Source organism: Sus scrofa, chromosome 9 (genome assembly GCF_000003025.6).
Source record: "Sus scrofa isolate TJ Tabasco breed Duroc chromosome 9, Sscrofa11.1, whole genome shotgun sequence".
In the NCBI taxonomy this organism is placed as follows: domain Eukaryota; kingdom Metazoa; phylum Chordata; class Mammalia; order Artiodactyla; family Suidae; genus Sus; species Sus scrofa.
In genome coordinates, this window is record NC_010451.4 from 124,735,554 (window position 1) to 124,753,074 (window position 17,521).

Consider the following 17,521-nt stretch of genomic DNA (forward strand, 5'->3'; position numbering starts at 1 on the left):
ACCTGCCAGAATTTACAGTGAAGAAGAAATGAGCTATTTAGATCTCTTTTTCTCAACTTCTAGAATTGCAGGCTAATGTTCTAAGAATTTGTGGCTAATCTCGTTGTTATCTTGTTCAAGAAAAAAAGGGGGGGGACCCAAAAAAACCACTTTGTATAGGTTTGCTTGGTATATAGCACCTCCGTTCTTCCCATTGTTAACATAATTGTCTTTATCGTCCATACTGTGGACATCAGTGTCAGCTCTGAGCACTGGCATTGTAACCATAATCTTCATTGTGTGACAGAAACTGTGCATGGAGTAATGCCAAGCAATCTATGTATCTTTTACGTCTTCTTAGGTCTGAACACTCTCAGAAAGTAGGCTTAGGGTTTGACTTTTATAGGGGACATTTGACTGCCCAGAAATATTAACTAAGATATTAAGTCTGCTCATTTAAATGGTGGTATGTCTGATAGGTCAGAGTTAATGATCCCTTGCAGTCCTTTGCCTGCCATTGATGAGTTGAAGCAGGGTTGAATAAATCTATAAATCTATTTATTTAGTCATTAAAAACTTAATAAGGGGCCAAGAACCTGATACCAAAATATAGACCCTATTTTTTAGTAGCCAGCAAACTCTCGTGAGTATTGACTAATGTCTGGGAGATTCTGTGTGCAGGATAGGATTGTGATGGTTGTAGAAACTTAATAGTAGATCTAAAGAAGAGTGAAGATGACACCATTGTGCAGCAGCGAGAACTAAAGGCAACCAGACAAGTTAACTAGCAGTCGGAAATTGATAATTGGAAAGTCTGTTAAGTTCTTCTATTGCGGTGGCTCACTGTCAGTCATTGCACTCATAAGGCTTGTAATTGGAAAGCTAATGGGCCTTGTAGGACTCTGGCAGACACTTGGCCTCAGTTTGGCTTACATATAGTCATAGCCTGACTTTTGGATGTCGTCTTGCACCCAGTCTCTCATTTAGCCTCTTGAGCAATTTAATCACTATCTGCCACTTGTTCTGATTTACATTAAATAGCAAGTATGTATTGCTCACAAAAGTATGTTGGCAAGTAGTCTACCAATGGTTAGGATAACATTCACTGTCTAGCCTCTACTGGCTTGCCATGTATGGGAGAGTGGGAGTAATAGCAGAATGTCCAGACTGCTGGATTGAGAGCTGACAGGAGGATTCTGTAAGGACAATTGTGAGAATGATTGAACAGAAAAAGAGAAAAGCTGCTTTGGACAAAGAGACACCGTTGTGAGAGTAAACAGACCAGCTTGGTGGGCCATCATTTCACATGGGGAAATTTATTATGAGGCATATGGCTTCCTGTGGTATGAATACATAGAAATCTAAACCAAAAAAGCAGAGTTAACCAGTCTTTTTTTTTTTTTCTTTAAAGCTCTTTTCATTTCATGGTGTTATTTCAAAACAAAAAGACAAATGCAGAAGCATTTTGAAACAGATTTAGTCATTAGCCAAAAGGTGAAAGTCCCTGGAAATACAGCAGTATAAAACTTCTGCAGCAGGCAGAGCTTCTTTGCCTGCCCACTTGTATCTCTCACAAGTGTCCTATCACAATAAATCTGCTTTTTTAAAAAGCAAAACAAACAAAATAAACTTCTGTAGCAATCTGTGATATGTACTTAAAAAGCAGGTTTTTGCTTTGGGGAATGGAGAGAAACCGAATCATTGGTGTGGTATAATTGTCTTAACTGTCTGTTTATCTACTGTTATGTTTTTGTTTTGTTACTCAGATTCTAAGCTGGGTCCAGCTGAGGTCTGGACATCCAGGCAGGCTCTGCAGGACCTGTACCAGAAAATGCTAGTTACTGATTTGGAATACGCTTTAGACAAGAAAGTAGAACAGGATCTGTAAGTATTATCACTTGGGATGTCCCTGTAAGATCAAGAATCACCATGATTTTAGAATAGAAGACAACAATTAGATTGTTTCTTTTTAACCTTTTTCAGAGTAAGCTTTTTCAATGAAAAAAAAATTCTAATACTTGTGTGTTTTTTTTTTTTAAACAAAATATTTGATTATTGGTTTTCCTTCAGAAACAGGTTTAGGTGGCAAGAGGAGAAATGTTTAGGGTTGAGTCTTATTAAGGTCTTTAGGCATATCAAAAACAAATCTTTATATATTTCAAGTACTGAGAGACAGTGTTTGCATTCTTTATGTTGTATTCATTCATATATTTAAGCCATGATTTAAAAAAAGAGGTACAAAGTAGGCTTTCTTTGACACACGGGATTCTGTAAATTTCTCCCAAAGGAAAATGTGTTTGCATTGTAAGGAGAGTTCTTCCTATTAGTCAAATAAATAGGTATTTCTCTTTTTTTCCCCCTAATAAGACTAAAGAAAGATTTTGTGTATTTAGGCTATTCCACTCATTCTTTCTATGAAGAGTGAAATGGCAGATGACCAGATTCCCAAGTGAGTAAATAAATGCCTTTCATGGAAGGCCTTGCCTTATAAATTAGAACAAGGACATTAGCCTAGTAGAAAATTAAAAATCAAGAATATTCTATTTAATTATGCTTGTTACCCTAAGTTGTAGTGAAGATTAGTTCTTCCTATATTTCACACCTGATCTTTATATTGTTAGCAGATCTAGTAATAAAGTTTAATCACAACCACTCAGGATCCATATTTTTGATATTAGAGTCAAGGATAAGATGGCATCAAAAATGCTGAGGGAGTGATTGCCCTCATAAGTCCTTAAAAACCCCAGTGCCTCAAAAGAGTCTCAGAAGCTGCCGTTGTTAAAGAATTAGGTACTTTCCAGGTAGGTTGTAAACCCTTTATGTTTGCTTCCTTCAGTCAAGCCAGTAATATCTTCCCTCCATCCTAGTTCTGCTTTTTTTGTTTGTTTGTTTCTTTTTTCCTCCTGTGATTTAGGGAGTGACTGTATTTCACTGTAACTGTATTTAAAGTGATTCTCTATACAATTTGATTAATGAAAGGCGTTTTATAACAGGATTTTGGCATGCCATATTTTAGCATTGTGTTGTTTCTTACTTTGAATTGTCAAAATTGAAGTGTCAAAAATGAGCTTATGTTTCAAGCTTTAAAGAAAATATTAACCCCAAGAGAAATAAACTATTAAATAGAAATAGAGCGGAGTTCTGTGGGAAATAAGTTTTAGAAAAATAAGAGATATGGCTTAATATTTACTAAAAACCTTTTTTTTCCCGTAGACATGTCACTTGATAGAGAGCAGTCAGTAATTTTTTACACAATGGTACAGTGTATGGAAACTTCTTAATAGCTTACTTTTACTTTGGTCTTGCCACTGTAGTTCTAATTTTGTACCAAGATTCCTAAATAGGCTCTAACTCTAGTAGCTCTAAAAGATTAATAACTGAAGCCACAGTCTGATTATTCGAACATTTGGTAAGTGTTTGCTAAGGTCGGTTGTATTCTACTGCTTGTCTAGTCTTGTTCAAAGGGGAGCATAAAGTTATCTAAGTGAATAGCTTTTATGCAGGTTTACTGTCTAGTGTGTTATAATTATAACAAACAGTTCTTTCTTGTTCTCAGGGGGACCAGTGTCTGCCCAGTGAGTCACTGCTATACCAAATAGAATTACATTTTGTTTTCAGCTGGAATCATGCCTTTAAGAATCAGATCACAACACTACAAGGCCAGGCAAAGAATCGAGCAAACCCGAATCGGAGTGAAGTTCAGGCAAACCTTTCTCTGTTCCTAGAGGCAGCTAGTGGCTTCTATACTCAGGTGAGTTCTGCACTGTATGCCAGTTTTCTTACAGTTAGTGGTGTATAGTCTCTCTGTTCACGTCTTGTTCATGTAAGCACTGTGGTCCACCCAGGAGTGGATCACCTGTAATCTCCGATAAATAAAAATGTCCCAGATTGTTTACTGTAAGGTCTTTAAAATAATAAAGAAGCTGCTCTTTAATAGGTGATGGTTCACTTGAAGGTTGGAGGTATAATTGTGTGAATTGAAAAAGTGTAATGAGAGCAGTGCCTTTGTAAAACAGTAGCAATAATCAATTACAGTTTGTATTAGAGCTAATATAAATGTATGGGTATAGTCATTATGAAAGTAACAACTGGAATTCCCTTGTAGTGGGTTCAGCATCTGGCGTTGTCACTATAGTGGCTCGGGTCGCTGCTGTGGTGCAGGTTTATCTGGAGCCTAAGATGCTATTAAACCACCTAAGAAATGGAATACCTTTTTCCTTAGTTTGAATAATAAGCTATAAGTTCTCTGGTGGCACAGTGGGTTAACGGTCTGGGGTTGTCACTGCTGTGGTGCGGCCTCAGTGCTTGGCCCCAGAAGTTCCACATGCCACGGAGACAGCCAAAAATAAATAAATAAATGAAGAGATGGATATATTAATAGATATGAGGTTTTTTTGGCTTTGCTATTATAAAAACATGCACACTAATTTCAAAAGATTTGAAAATTATATAAAAAAAATTCATTGCCCTCTCAGGATAAATTACCACTTTTAATATAATTGCTTACAGTGTTTTCGTATTTTTATACATGGTTGTACATATTCATTGTTATATCAGCTTTATAAACATACTATGTTTTTCCACGTGTTGGTAGACAGTTTGATAAATGTCTTTATGTATAACGCATTTTTTCTAATATTGGGTTACTGCCTGAGGTTCAGTTCTTTATTGGACAGTGAATTAAATGATTGGATGAGTGGGGTTTTATTTATTTATTTATTTATTCATTCATTCATTCACTTATTTATTCATTCATTTATTTTGTCTTTCTAGGACCGCACCTGTGGCCTACGGAAGTTCTCAGGCTAGGGGCCTACACCACAGTCACAGCAACACAGGATCCAAGCCACGTCTGCAACCGACGCCACAGCTCAGCTCATAGCAACACCAGATCCTTAACCCACTTAGCAAGGCCAGGGATCAAACTCACATCCTCCTGGATACTAGTCAGGTTTGTTACCGCTGAGCCATGATGGGAACTCCTGGATGACTGAGATTTTAATACTGTTGATATGTATTACTGTTTTCCCAAAAGGTTATCATGTTTTTGGGGTGTTGTTTTTTTGTTTTTTGGGGGTTTTTTTTTGGCTTTTCTAGGGCCACATCCGTGGCATGTGGAGGTTCCCAGGCTAGGGGTCTAATCGGAGCTGGAGCTGCCAGACTATGCCACAACCACAGCAATTTGGCATCTGAGCCACACCTCCAACCTACGTCACAGCTCACGGCAACTCACAGCTCACGGCAACGCCGGATGGTTAACCCACTGAGCAAGGGCAGGGATTGAACCCGCAACCTCATGGTTCCTAGTTGGATTCGTGAACCATTGAGCCACAACAGTAACTCCAGGTTATCATGTTTTTATCAGCAGTGTATGCAGATGTCTATCTTGACACACCAGTCTTAAGTATTTCAATAAAGTCAAATGAATGATTAATTGAATAACTTATACTTAATAGATGGAAAATAATTTTCATTTAAAATTTAGTGTCTAATTACTAGTGATTCATATTTTATTAGATATTAGGTATTTGTATTTTATATAAATCATTTATTCATTTATTTTTCCCATTCATTGTTCAGACCCTAGTTTTTTCCCATGGTGATTTGTCTGAGCCCTTTCCATATAAAGTTATATTAATATTTTTTCTGACAAATGTTTTTTTCCTCCAGTATCCTCTGTTCCTTCATTTTATTTAAAGTTTTTTGAAATACAGAAGTTGTCAGATCATGTTTTTTTTTTATAGTACAGTTTTTTCTTTGTTCATTTGTCCATAAATCAGTGGATATTTAATAATAATTGTAATTACATTTAAAAGGACAGATAGTATTGAAATATTAAAATTTTTAAATAATGCCAATATCCTACATTAGAGTAGTGGTTAAACAAATTACATCCTACCTATAAAATGGAGTTATGAAACTATTTTAAATGATATTTATGAAGATTTTTTTATTGCCATGTATTGAGGGTTTTTTATTGAGGATGTACAGTATTATGTAAGTTTCAAGTGTACACCATAGTCACAGTTTATAAAGGTTATACCCTTAATAGTTATAAATATTAGCTATATTCCCTGTACTTAATATATCCTTGTGTCTTATCTATTTTATACGTAGTAGTTTTTACCTCTTGATCTCATATCCTAATCTTGGCCCTCCCAGATGCTAACCACTAGCTTGTTCTGATATCTGTGAATCTCTTTTTTTTTGTTATATTCACTAGTATTTTTTTTTAAGATTCCATATATAAGTGGTAATATACAGTATTTGATTTATTTCACTTATCATAATACCCTCCAAGTCCATCCATGTTGTTGCAAATGGCAAAATCTCATTCTTTTTTATGGCTGAATACTATTCCATTGCATGCGTGCGTGTGCATGTGTGTGTGGGGGGGGGAGGACACACACACACACCACATCTTTATCCTTTCATCTCTTGGTGGTCAGGCTGCTTCCATATCTGGGCGATTATATATAATACTGCTATGAACATTGGAGTGTGTGTATTTTAGATATATGCCCAGGAGTGGAATAGCTGGGTCATACAGTAGTTCTGTTTTTAGTCTTTGAGAAACCATACTGTTTCCCACAGTGGCTGCACCAATTTACATTTCCACTAACAGTGTGTAGGGGGCTTTCTTTTCTTCACATCCTCGCTAACGTTTGTTATTTGTGATCTTTTTTAGCCATTCTGACAGATGTGAGGTGATATCTCATCATGGTTCTAATTTGCGTTTCTCTGATGATTAGTGATGTTGAGCCTATTTTCAAAGTGCCTGTTGGCCATCTGTATGTCTCTGGAAAAATGTCTGTTCAGATCTTCTGCCCATTTTTTAATCTAGTTTATTTCTTTTTTGATTTTGAGTCATATGAGCTGTTTATGTATTTTGGCTATTAATCCCTTATCGGCCATATCACTTGCAAATTTTTTCTTCTATTCAGTAGGTTGTCTTCATTTTGTTGACAGTTTCCTTTCCTGTGCAACAACTTTTGAGTTTAATTAGGTCCTTATTATGAAGATTTTTTAAGATGAGGATGCTGTGTTATTATTAAGTGAAAAATATGTATATGCAATTTGACTCTAAGTGTTAGTTAAATAATCTCAGCTCAGCGGGGTATTAACAAAAATGTATGTTCCCCTGCTCCCCTCCAATCACTTCTTTCAACTATGTTTTGTTGAATTTCAGATTCACATCATAACATCTTGGATAGACTTCATAACATTCTGATTGCTCTCAGGTTTTAAAACATATCCAGTTTTAAAACTCCAGTCTCATTTTGAATTTAAGCCTCTATTCCTTCCTTCATGAGTAGAAATTTAAACTTGTGAGCACAACTGGAAGATGGGGGAGCAGTGGGGACTTGGCGCACCTGGCCCTGGTGGAGGTAGAAGGAAAGCATCCCCCTTCTGCAGGACATTTTTATATTAGCCATTATGCAGACTTGTTACTTGAAAAATGATTCGTAACTTTTTTATATGATGTGATATAAACATGTAACACATTTCCAAGAGTTTAATTGGACATTAATAAATTAAAACTTGCTCTTTTTTCTTTTCTTTCTTTTTTTTTTATTTTTATTTTTTTTGTCTTTTTTAGGGCCACACCTATGGCATATGGAAGTTGGGGGTCGAATCAGAGCTGTAACTGCCAGCCTGCACCAGAGCCACAGTAACTTGGGATCTAAGCTGTGTCTGTGACCTACACCGCAACTCACTGAGCAATGCCATGTCGGATCTTTAACCCACTGAGCCAGGCCAGGGATCGAACCTGCATCCTTATGGATACTAGTCAGGTTCATTACTAATGAGCCACAACGGGAACTGCCCCCCCCTTTTTAGTCAAAAGTTTTATTATAAGACATTCACATGAAATTCCAATCATGTTTCATTTACTTTTCGTGAACATTCTTTTTTCATCTTGATAGATATTCAACCTTTCCTAATTTTCCAGTCTGTTATTTAACAGTATCTATCCAAGTCAGTTCTTTATCCTCTGTTGTGTTTCTTCTTGCCATCTTTCATTGTTACCTGTTTTGGGTTTTTTTCCATTTTTTTGTCCCTTTCTTATACTTGCTTTTTCTATTTCCAGCCTCTCACCATTCTGGGCACTAATTTTGTTTACTCAGTCTTATGTCAGCAAATTTCTTGCCCATTATAAATGTACAGGCATAAGTAAAGAGGTAGGTAATTCCTGTGCTTTATGAGAAGAGACTATAGAATTTATATATATGTATTTGGCTATAGAGATGGTTTTTATATTAGGAAAAGGGTGAGATTTTTTTAATCCTTCTGAGTTGGGTCTTCATGGTGTCTTATTTTGTATTGTGAGTTCTGCACGTGTTAGAAAGAATGGTTATAGAATCAAAATATTTCTAATTCTGTAACTTTAGTCAAATCACTTGATATTTCTGTTGCTTTCATATCCTCATCTGAAAAGAATGGAGTTTCATGCCTACATACTTTATTGCTACTAGTTTATCACAAGGATAAAGTGAGACAGATGTCTCAAATAACCCAGGAAATGAAGTTTATTACAAATATAGAACATTCTAATGGCTTATCTCTACCTTTCTTCTCCTTATTTTATGTACCTGTCTTGCTTATTTAGCTGTAAGCTCTTAAAGACACATTTTCTTACTCATTTTCATGTCTCTATTGTTTACCATGCTGTGTAATACAGTAACCAAATATTTGAATGAATATGTTTGTAAGTAAATATTTGAATGAATGAGAATAGAATGTGAAGAACTGTCTGGGGCCAAGAATGAAACCTTGATGGGATTGAGGTGGGAGGAGAAAAGCCTTTAAATGAAGGACACTGAAAATAAATGATTGGCAGGATAAAAAGAACTAGAAGAGCTATCAACCATAATATCAGCTGGGTTTTTTTGTTGTTGTTTTGGTGTTTTTGTTGTTTTGGTTTGTGTGTGTGTGTGTGTGTGTCTTTTTAGGGCCACACCTGTGGCATGTGGAGGTTCCCAGGCTAGGGGTCAAATCGGAGCTATAGCCACTTGCCTATGCCACAGCCACAGCCACAGCAACACCAGATCGGAGCCATGTCTGTGACCGGCACCACAGCTCACGGCACCACCAGATCCTTACACTGAGCGAGGCCAGGGATCGAACCTGCGTCCTCTTGGATACTAGTCAGATTTGTTTCCCCTGAGCCATGACCACGACGGGAACTCCAGTATCAGCAGTTTTAAGTGTAGCAGAGAGACCCAATAGGAAGATGTTAGAAAGTGTCCATTGTATTTGCTTACTTATAACCAGTTGTCATGTAGACAGCAGTTTTAGAGTGGTTGTGGATTGTGGGATGGGTAGAGGAGGGATTGTGTGGAAGCCAGATCATAGTGGACTAAGGAGTGAATAGGAACTGAGAAAGCAAGTGTGATACAAGTGGACTCCTTTGAAGGAATTTTGAGAAGGAGAGACATTATAAGGTTGCTGGAGGAAAAATCTAGAGTCAAGGAAAATTGCTTTGGTTCTGTGGGGTCTTTTAATATAATAATAATTATTATTATTTGTTTTCTGTGGGCAATACTTTATAGGCCACAGCAAAGAAGCATGAGAAGTTGAAAGCAGATTTAACTAATGAGGTTGACAGGCAGGAGGCAGAAAAGAATAAAACAGGCATGCTCAGACAGAGAAGTTATCTTTGACCAGAAGGAGGAACTGTCTCATACTATAAGACGAGAGATGAAAGGAGGAAGGAGTGGGTGGTCTACTAATGTCACAAGTCCCTTCCAGGTCTGTAATACCAATAGACGTCTTTACTGTATGCAAAGCACAAACTGACCTTGGGCTTAAGAAAATAAATCTCAGGAAATTCCCGAAGTCTGCCAAATATGCTGATGTGTTTAGTAAAATTTGTAACCAACCAATCTTTAGTGGTTTTTCTGTGTTTCTAAGAGGGATCGATAGATAGGTAAGTTTCATGGAGTTTCTTGCTGAATGAGTCTGCATACCCTATTCAGGTAAAGTCTATTTATTTATTTATTTTTATTTTTTTGCTTTTCAGGGCCACACTTGTGGCATACGGAAGTTCCCCGGCTAGAGGTCAAATCAGAGCTACTGCTGCCAGCCCACGCCACAGCCACACGCGGGATCAAGCCATGTCTGTGACCTAACACCACAGCTCACGGCAGTGCCCAATCCTTAACCCACTGATTGAGGCCAGGGATCACACCTGCATCCCCATGAATACTAGTCAGGTTCGTAACCCACTAAACCACAACAGAACTCCTAAAATCTTTTTTTTGAAATGCTGATGTTCCTTTTAGATGTACACCCTAGATTGCTTTAACACTTGAGAAATCAAAATACATGATTTGTAATAAATGTTACTAGTTATCCTATAAAATTGGCAGGTCTCAGCAGTATGTGATATTAGTTACACATGTTAAAGTATACAAGTTACTGTTAGAGCACTTCTGACTTAGCAGTTCTGACTTAATACTAAGTCTTGCTCATGTTTTCCTTTTAGTTATTACAAGAACTGTGTACAGTGTTTAATGTAGATTTACCATGCCGTGTAAAGTCTTCCCAATTGGGAATTATCAGCAATAAACAGACGCATACCAGCGCCATAGTGAAGCCACAGTCCAGCTCCTGTTCCTATATCTGCCAGCACTGCCTCGTCCACCTTGGAGACATTGGTGAGCCTTTGGTTTGAAGGAATTGATAATGCATTTATGCTTTTTATGGAGTAATCATAGAAAGAAATTCTTTTTCTTTGATCATGCACACACAACTTAGATTGCCGTAAGAGGAAACTATAAAATGTATTTTAAGTTGCTTAGATTTTCTGAATGCTTTGCCATTGGCAAAAGATCATGGAGGAAGTAACTTTCATATCAGATTTAAATTTTTTTCAGACTCTATGCAGATGTAGGCAAATAATAAATAGCAACAATGTAATCAAAGCTCAGTTTTTCTAAGTTGGTGCCATAATATTTTCTAAATTAAAAATCTGTACTCTTGGAATTGTGGGTTTTATAAAATTGCTCCTTTTGAAATTAGATTGCCTTCTTTTCTTCTTACCAGTGCAGTAAAAGGTCATTTTTAATTGTTTCCTTTTTACTGTGGAGTTTGTATTTCTGTGTTACGTATTTTATCTGGGAATGTTATATAACTCATTTATTTTGTTCATTCCTTTAAAAAGGTGACCTAAATGGTTATAAAACAAATTAACTATAGGATTTTGTTGTCCTCCAATAACAAGGAATGGAGAATATTACTGCTTTAAATTTAAAGATCCTGGATGTCTTGATGTCGTTGACATCATTGACTCTGTGAGAGGTCACATCAAAGTTAGCACCAGTTTCCACAGGGAGATTTAGTGAGTAGTACGTTTAGATTGCTTTTGCTTTCAGTATATTCTTTGCGCACAAATAATATTGCAATAGGTATGAGGCATTTTTCAAAATCACTTTCTAAGATATTGAAGAAATAGATAAATTTCAGATCTTATTATATAGTGTTTGTTGTTTTGTTTTGTTTTTAAGTGCCATATAACTCACCCCTTCTTGTGGGCCGGCTCCAGGTCACCAGCATAGTCCATAGTGGGAGCTGGTGATGCATGACACTGGAGGACCTGAAAATGGGGGCTAGGTAAGCTTTAAAATTGGTTACATGCTGAATGTCCCAAATAGAGAAGGCTGGATGGACACGTCACACATAATCCTATAGTTAATTTGTTTTAAAATATTTTCTATCTTTAATCATCTTAATCTAATTTTAACATGTTTATTAACTTTGAATTTTTAAACTGTATCTGTTTTAGAAATATTACCTTAATGGTTGTTTTTTCTGTCTGTTTGTCGAAAGTAAGCTTTGTTTTTCCTTCTCTCAGCTCGATACAGAAACCAGACCAGCCAGGCAGAGTCCTACTATAGGCATGCAGCTCAGCTTGTCCCTTCGAATGGTGAGTGGGATATGTCAGCTGGTGGTAGATTATGACACTGTATTGTGGACAGAAATATGGAAATAGTTCAGAACTCATCTTTCAGGTGTTATGAAACCAAGATACTGAGTTTTAGTGTTGATTGTTGTCTTTTTCCCTTTAACTCTACATTCAGTGTAACTGGAAATGAAATTTTTAGAATAATATTGCTATTGTCAGTAAAGTGATATAAATAGAATGTCCCCTAATGTAATTGTTTCAGTAACTCTGGTTTCCTTAATTGCTGTTGGGATAATTTTCTCATACCATCATTTTCCTCTTAGAAAAAAATATCTTTTATTTCTAAAAGGTGGTGCTTTTTTGTCTTTTGATGACTTCCAGAATAGGTGTTAGCAATGATTCTTGAATTAAATTAACATCTTTATTAAATTACAGTAGATGTTTGGTGATACACATTCTTGTTAAGCCACATTGAAGTTCCTTTAGATTTTAAAGGAGCTCCTTGAAAGTCTCAAGCAGGGATAGCAGTTGGACATACTATTTCATTGTCTCTGGCTGCTTTCCCACTACAGTGGCAGAGTTGGGTAGTTGTGATAGAGACTTTCTGGCTCACAAAGCCAAAAACATTTACTGTCCAGCCCTTTCTGAGGTCGCATTTGAACTTAAAGTGCTCTCCACCGCAGTTTTGTGACTCTTTTATCCTAAACATCGCTGAAATGTTCTGTTTCACATTTTACCCATTTTTAATGAGATAGTCATGAGATTTACTTTATAAAATACTCCCCATTACTAATATAAAGATTTAAAAACTGACCTCTGGGAGTTCCCGTCGTGGCGCAGTGGTTAATGAATCCGACTAGGAACCATGAGGTTGCGGGTTCGGTCCCTGCCCTTGCTCAGTGGGTTAAGGATCCGGCGTTGCCGTGAGCTGTGGTGTAGGTTGCAGATGCGGCTCGGATCCCACGTTGCTGTGGCTCTGGCGTAGGCCGGTGGCTACAGCTCCGATTGGACCCCTAGCCTGGGAACCTCCATATGCCACGGGAGCGGCCCAAGAAATAGCAACAACAACAACAACAACAAAACTGACCTCTGTATTCTGATAGCAAGACTTGGTGCATCTTGGATTACTTTAGAATCTTAACTTTCTCCTATAGGTCAGCCTTACAATCAGTTGGCTATCTTAGCTTCTTCCAAAGGAGACCATCTGACCACAATTTTCTACTACTGCAGAAGCATTGCTGTGAAGTTCCCTTTCCCAGCTGCCTCTACTAATCTACAAAAAGCACTTTCTAAAGCACTGGAAAGGTAGGATTGACTTTTCCAAGAGGACTTTATAACCTGGTAGCCTTCCGCGCTCAAATTTGGGCAAACAAGAAATAATGGCCAGTTACCTATGCTTCTCTTACATTTGCCTAATTGCTAAATGTATGTATTATAATAATTTTGCATATAGTCATCACTGAATTTCAGCCAGTCAGCCTCTGATTTGTTCCCAGTGGAGTACAGGCTGCTGGTTACTGACTCAACTAAGTGCGTCGTGGTTGAAAAGTTAGAGGCAGAATCCTCTCCTTGAATATCAGGTGCTCATATAATGTGCTTTTGCAAACTGAAACCTCCTGTGAGAGATTTTGGGTGCTTGCTGCGTAAGATTCATGGAAGTTTTTCATTTCAGCCGGGATGAGGTGAAGACCAAGTGGGGTGTTTCTGACTTCATCAAGGCCTTTATAAAATTTCACGGTCATGTGTACCTGAGTAAGAGCTTGGAAAAGTTGAGCCCTCTTCGAGAGAAATTGGAAGAACAATTTAAGGTTAGATTTTTTTTTTTCCAACTTAATTTTTATTTTATATTGGAGTGTACTTGATTTACAATGTTGTGTTAGTTTCAGGTGTACAATAAAAAGATTTAGTTATATATACACACACATATATCCATTCTTTTTCAGCTAACTTTTTCTGTATATAGGTTATTATAGAATATTGACTAGAGTTCCTTGTGTTATAGAGTAGAACTACATATAGTAGTATGTATATATTAATCCCAAACTTCTAATTTATCCCTCTCCACCCCCTCTCTGCCCTTTGGTATTTTTTTTCATACGGCATTGCTTTGGTTTAAACTGAGGTACTGTCTATATGAAGCATGTTTTCACCAAGTAGCTGCCATTGGCAGAAAGTATCATAGAAGGAGAAAAAACTGTTCTTTCCCCTTCCTTCTCAGACCAAGCACCTTTCTTTTCTCAGTTTTGGAAGTCCTACTTTCAAAGGTTTCTCTGTTTAGATATGTATGATCCGTTACCTACTTCATGGATAGTATTTCCATTTTGCAGACTGAACTCATTGTTCTTATTTTGCTTAGATCTGGCAGGATTCTGAGGGATATGTGTATGGCAGGGGGGATATTGGGTTTCTTTGTTTGTTTGTTTTAAATGGCTGCTCCTGCAGCATATGGGGTTTTAAATGGCTGCTCCTGCAGCATATGGAAGTTCCCAGGCTGGGGGTCAAATTGGGACTGCAGCTGCTGGCCTATGCCACAGCCACAGCAATGCAAAATCCAAGCCACATCTGCAGCCTACACTGCAACTTGTGGCAGTAGTGTATCCTTAACCCACTGAGCAAGGCCAGGGATCAAACCCACATCCTTATTGGATATTAGTCAAGTTCTTAACCCACTTAGCCACACCGGGAATTATGGGATTTGTGGGTTTTTTTGAAGGAAAGTAATGAGAATTTCATTCAACAGGAATATATTTTACGAATTTGTGTCAGGAGAAAAATTAAGTAACCTTTGTTTTGTGTATACATATGAAAATGATCTTTTAGTATATTAAATTAGCAGTTTAAATGTAGTTTTAATATATAATATTAGAGGAGTCAAAATTAAGTATTTTATTTTTAGTTCATTTATTCAGCAGGTATTCGACTAGTATGTCAGTCACTATTTTAGTCACTGGGATCAACAGTAAACAAGACGGACTCAAAGAATATTGTGTATTTCTTGGTTACTTCTGAAAGCATTAAGTATTATAAAAGCTTCACATTCCAGAGATTATAGACTTTAGACAATTAAGAGAGAATAAATTAGCCGAATAGAATCATTGGGAAATAGTTTTTACACATAGTCATTTTTTAGTTGTTTTCTGTGTGTGAGGAATAATACTAAATAACTATAATAGAAATAGTTTGTTTTAAAATAAGCTTTCAGAGTCCTCTGCTGTTCTCTGCTTCTCTTAGTGACCTGTTTAAACTTAGCTCATGATTTAGAGTTGAAAACATGGAAGAAACAACTTTTTTTAAAGCTCTAGGCTCCCCAGCTTGAAAGAACAAAGACGTCTAAATAGTTTCATTAGTTAAAAGTTCTCAGATATATCAATAATTACTTTAAAATAGCTTATCTTTGTCTTCCTAAGGTCAAAAATAAAATCTTAAAATTTAAATGGAGATCTGTAGTGGGTTACTGAGGGGCGTCTCTTTTGAGAGCTTAAAAGTCAGATTGACAACCTTCTTTCTTACATGGTTTAGGTGCAGTCCCATTAAATAATAGGGAATTGGGGAGTTCCCGTCATGGTGCAGTGGTTAACAATCCGACTAGGAACCATGAGGTCACGGGTTCGATCCCTGGCCTAGCTCAGTGGGTCGACGATCCGGCTTTGCCATGAGCTGTGGTGTGGGTTGCAGATGCAGCTTGGATCCTGCGTTGCTGTGGCTGTGGCGTAGGCCGGCGGCTACAGCTTCGATTAGACCCCTAGCCTGGGAGCAGCCCTAGAAAAGGCAAAAAGACAAATAATAATAATAATAATAATAATAATAGGGAATTGGACCAGATAACCTTTTGAGGTTGCTTCTAACTCCACTTCTATGAAAGATATACTCCCTAAATGAGGAAGGGGGGGATCTACCTTAATGAGATCTTCCCTGTGTATGTTTTTCTAGTATAGAATCTGGTCATTTTTGTATTTGGTTTAACAGACACTAATATTCTCTTCAGATATATATTTATGAATGTTAAGTTCTGGTAGGTATATGTGGGCAATTGCTGAAACACACTTTGAACGATCATTTCGATACTCAAGTTAAACATAGTATGAGAGCATCTATTTGAAACCTTACTCAGTACTGAAATATCAGAAGAACATTTTTGGAGTGAAATTTTAGCATGGTTGAGTAAGTATCTCTAAAATATTTCTAGATAATTAGCATTATCCATATGTAAATATCAGTGTGTCTATCTAACTAGTAGTCTTTAGCCCCTAAACAGAAGTGTGTACCAAATTGGGGTTCACCGAAAGAACCTGGGATTTAGGAATTGAGATACATGGCTTTTTAATATCTGTTAAATGTGTATTATTTCTTTTTTTTCTCTCTTTTTTTTCTTCTTAGGGCTGCAGCTGCAGCATATGGAAGTTTCCCGGGCTAAGGGTCAAATGGGAACTACAGCTGCTGGCCTATGGCACAACCACAGCAACACAGGATCCAAGCTGCATCTTTGATTTATGCCACAGCTTGAGGCAATGCTGAATCCTTAACCCTCTGAGTGAGGCCAGGGATCAAACTCACATCCTCATGGTCAATATGTCGAGTTCTGAAATCTGCTGAGCCACAATGGGAACTCTTTTATGTGTTGTTTCTTTTCTTTTTTTTTTTTTTTTTTTTTTTTTTTTTTGTCTTTTTAGGGCCACACCTGTGGTGTGTGGAGATTCCCAGGCTAGGGGTCAAATTGGAGCTGTAGCCACTGGCCTACGCCACAGCCACAGCAACACAGGATCTGAGCTGCGTCTGTGATCTACACCACAGCTCATGGCAACACCAGATCCTTAACCCACTGAGCAAGGCCAGGGATCGAGCCTGCATCCTCATGGATGCTAGTCAGATTTGTTAACCACTGAGCCACAATGGAAACTCCCCTCAATGGTATTCAGTTCAGTATATTCCTTAACTGCTGTTGAAAGTTGTCTTTGAAAGAGTAACAAAAAGTCATTTCTGGTCTGATTTTGTTCCTAGAAAGACCCTCTGTTTACTAAAATACAGTCTAAGTTTTATGAAATTGCAACTGAAAAATTACACAATTACTTCTTAAGATGTAGGTTATTCCTTTACTAAGTGAGTACCTACTGTCGCCTGGGTACTTTTCTAAGCTCTTAAAGATATAGGGGAGAAAAAGACAAAGTCTGTGCCTCCATGAACTTACATTATCAGTTGCTAGTACTAGGCTGCCCTCAAATGCTTTAATGTTTCTCTGCATACACTAGAAAAAAAAGTGTAAAGGGGTATGATCCTGTTCCCCAAGATTGCTTTCAAAAATGCTAGTGGAATCATAGATAAAAGGAGTACATGCCTATAAATCATACTTAGGAGAAAATGCCTTTTTTTTTTTTTCCTTTTTGCCTTTTCTAGGGCTGCTCCTGCAACACATGGAGGTTCCCAGGCTAGGGGTCTAGTCAGAGCTGTAGCCGCCAGCCTACACCTCAGCCATAGCAGGGCGGGATCCGAGCCTCGCCTGCAACCTACACCACAGCTCACAGCAAAGCCAGATCCTTAACCCACTGAGCAAGGCCAGGGATCGAACCTGCAACCCCAGGTTCCCAGTCGGATTCGTTAACCACTGAGCCATGATGGGAACTCCTTAGAAAAAATGCT

General features: G+C 37.6%; 1 protein-coding gene across 14 annotated transcripts in view; it reads left to right on the forward strand.

The window, feature by feature from the left end:
• The window catches only part of SMG7 (SMG7, nonsense mediated mRNA decay factor), a 79,308-nt gene that overhangs the window by 39,122 nt on the left and 22,665 nt on the right, over positions 1-17,521 (forward strand). For 11 of the 14 annotated variants that reach the window (XM_021063792.1, XM_005667816.3, XM_021063790.1 and 8 more), the window contains 6 exons: positions 1,746-1,863; positions 3,598-3,730; positions 10,469-10,640; positions 11,837-11,908; positions 13,042-13,192; positions 13,560-13,695. In XM_021063792.1, coding sequence (XP_020919451.1) covers positions 1,746-1,863; positions 3,598-3,730; positions 10,469-10,640; positions 11,837-11,908; positions 13,042-13,192; positions 13,560-13,695 — 782 coding nt within the window. Of the gene's footprint in view, positions 1-1,745; positions 1,864-3,535; positions 3,731-10,468; positions 10,641-11,489; positions 11,596-11,836; positions 11,909-13,041; positions 13,193-13,559; positions 13,696-17,521 lie in introns of all 14 variants that reach the window. The other 3 variants (XM_021063796.1, XM_021063795.1, XM_021063794.1) reach the window with 3 other exon arrangements.